We start from the raw sequence: 1,947 nt of genomic DNA on the forward strand, positions 1-1,947 counted from the left end.
GTACCATGCTGCTAACAGGACCACACCGCTAACAGTACCATGCTGTTAACAGGACCACACTGCTGGCAGTACCTTGCTGCAAACAAGACCACGCTGCTAACAATAACAGTGTTTTTATAACACTATTTTTATTTCAAATGTCTTATTGTTTTTGTCTGTACTATGTTGCCTGCCTAAAACAGGCGTCTCTTGTAAATGAGTCCTCTTGACTCAGTGAGACTAACCTGTATAAATAAAGGTTAAATTAAAATTAAAATCAGTGCACCATTCTAAAGCCCGCCTCTCAATGTACATCAACTATTCTGAGACGTGCTGCTGCCTTAAAATTCATGAACTCCTTTTTTTTTTTTTATTCACAAACTTCTTCAGAATTAAGGGTGTAATGGAGGGCAGATTTGTTTAAGTGTCTGATGGTGCTTTACCAGGAGCAGGGTGTGGTGAAACCACATATCAGCCTTTAACACACACTGTTTATGTCACACCCTGCAAGCGTGTGCCAATTGACCTAAAACCTCTCGTTCCTTTTCTCATCCGTTAAACCTCAAATCTCCAAATAACATCACTATCAGGACGGTCGTCATTTATTGTGATCCCATTTTGAAGAACTTCCAAAAAAAAACGTCCAACCTAAACTAGAAAAAATATATACAGCTCTGGAAATAAAGAGTATTTAAATGTATCTGGGATGGTAGAGCTCATAAGGCAGGACGAATAAAATGTTGAGATGACAGAAATCATTATTACTATTTAGGCTAAATTGTTTTAAAAACAAAATAAGTGTGAGGAAAAAAAATCTAAAGTTCATGACGATGCATCAAAAATGTTCCCAGAAAGAGTTGTTTTTGTCAAAGCTACAGCTTTCAGGCCTGTTTTTTATTTATTTATTGTTTTTTGGTCAGTCGTCGTCGTCTCTCTGTCGGAGGCGCCTGGATTTCCCATTTTGAGTCTTGTTTTTCCTAAAGGAAGCCGGTCCGCTCTCCTCCCCGAGCGAGGTGATGATTCGTTCCTTGAATTTAGGTTTCGGTTCTGGTGGCAGGTCGTCCAGAGCGCTCGCTGTATCCTCCTCAACCTGAGGCAGCTCCAAGTCCACACTCGCACTGCGGAGGAGAATAACATTCACTTCCTGTTGCTGCCTGCACGTTAATCTGTTCACCTAATGTTTGATACTCACTATGGATCCTCTTCTTGTCGGACTTGCTCCCATGCTCCGTACGGATTGGCAGCTTTGGGCTTTCTTAGTCTAATCTCCACTGGTGTCATCTTTACTTCTGTCCTCTCGGGTTCTGCTACTGTGCTTTGAGTTTCTTCTTCTGGTTTCATCTCTTTCTCTTTTGGAGCATCAGCGTTACATTTATCATCTTCTTGGTTTTCCAAAGGCTCATTTTCCGCTTTTCTTTTCTGCGAACACAAACAAGAGGATAAATGATCAAGTTAGCCGTTTTTTAATAGAGTTTGTTAGCTAAAGTTCTTTATTCAGTGCCAAGTCTCACCCTAAAGTCGATTTTTGGGACTTCAGGCATTTGGTTGGCTTGCTCAGTTACTGTTGCCTGCTGGGACGCCTCGTTGGAGCTCTCTCCTTCAGACAGCGACTTCGGCTCAGGAGCTATAGCTTCCTCCTGGCTCTCCTTATCCTTGCTTGACCCAGACGCCTCATTGGAAGGAAAATCTGCTGGTTTCTCCCAAATGGACTCTTTGAGAGGGGAGGACGAACAAACACAATCACCAGCTGTTACCGCCATACACAACACTGCAGGTCAGATCAATTAAAGCACGGGTTCCCAACTGTGGTCCTTGAGGAACACCATCCTGCATGTTTTAATTGTTTCTCTGCCCTGACCAGCTGTTACCAACATAAACATGGTATGGTATAAAGTTTATTCATTTTAAAAAATACAAAACAATTCCATAACAATATAACATCACTGCAGGTCAGATCAATTAAAGCAG

The 1,947-nt window shown here is 41.8% G+C and overlaps 1 protein-coding gene across 1 annotated transcript in view; it reads right to left on the minus strand.

The window, feature by feature from the left end:
* Positions 1–534: 534 nt before the first annotated feature.
* Positions 535–1,947, minus strand: part of wbp4 (WW domain binding protein 4) — a gene marked incomplete in the record, with an annotated part of 4,822 nt that continues 3,409 nt past the window's right edge. Inside the window, 3 exon segments of the mRNA XM_037696550.1 lie at positions 535–1,097; positions 1,172–1,398; positions 1,491–1,690. Coding sequence (XP_037552478.1) covers positions 896–1,097; positions 1,172–1,398; positions 1,491–1,690 — 629 coding nt within the window.

Source organism: Nematolebias whitei, chromosome 23, assembly GCF_014905685.2.
Source record: "Nematolebias whitei isolate Nwh7 chromosome 23, NemWhi1, whole genome shotgun sequence".
In the NCBI taxonomy this organism is placed as follows: domain Eukaryota; kingdom Metazoa; phylum Chordata; class Actinopteri; order Cyprinodontiformes; family Rivulidae; genus Nematolebias; species Nematolebias whitei.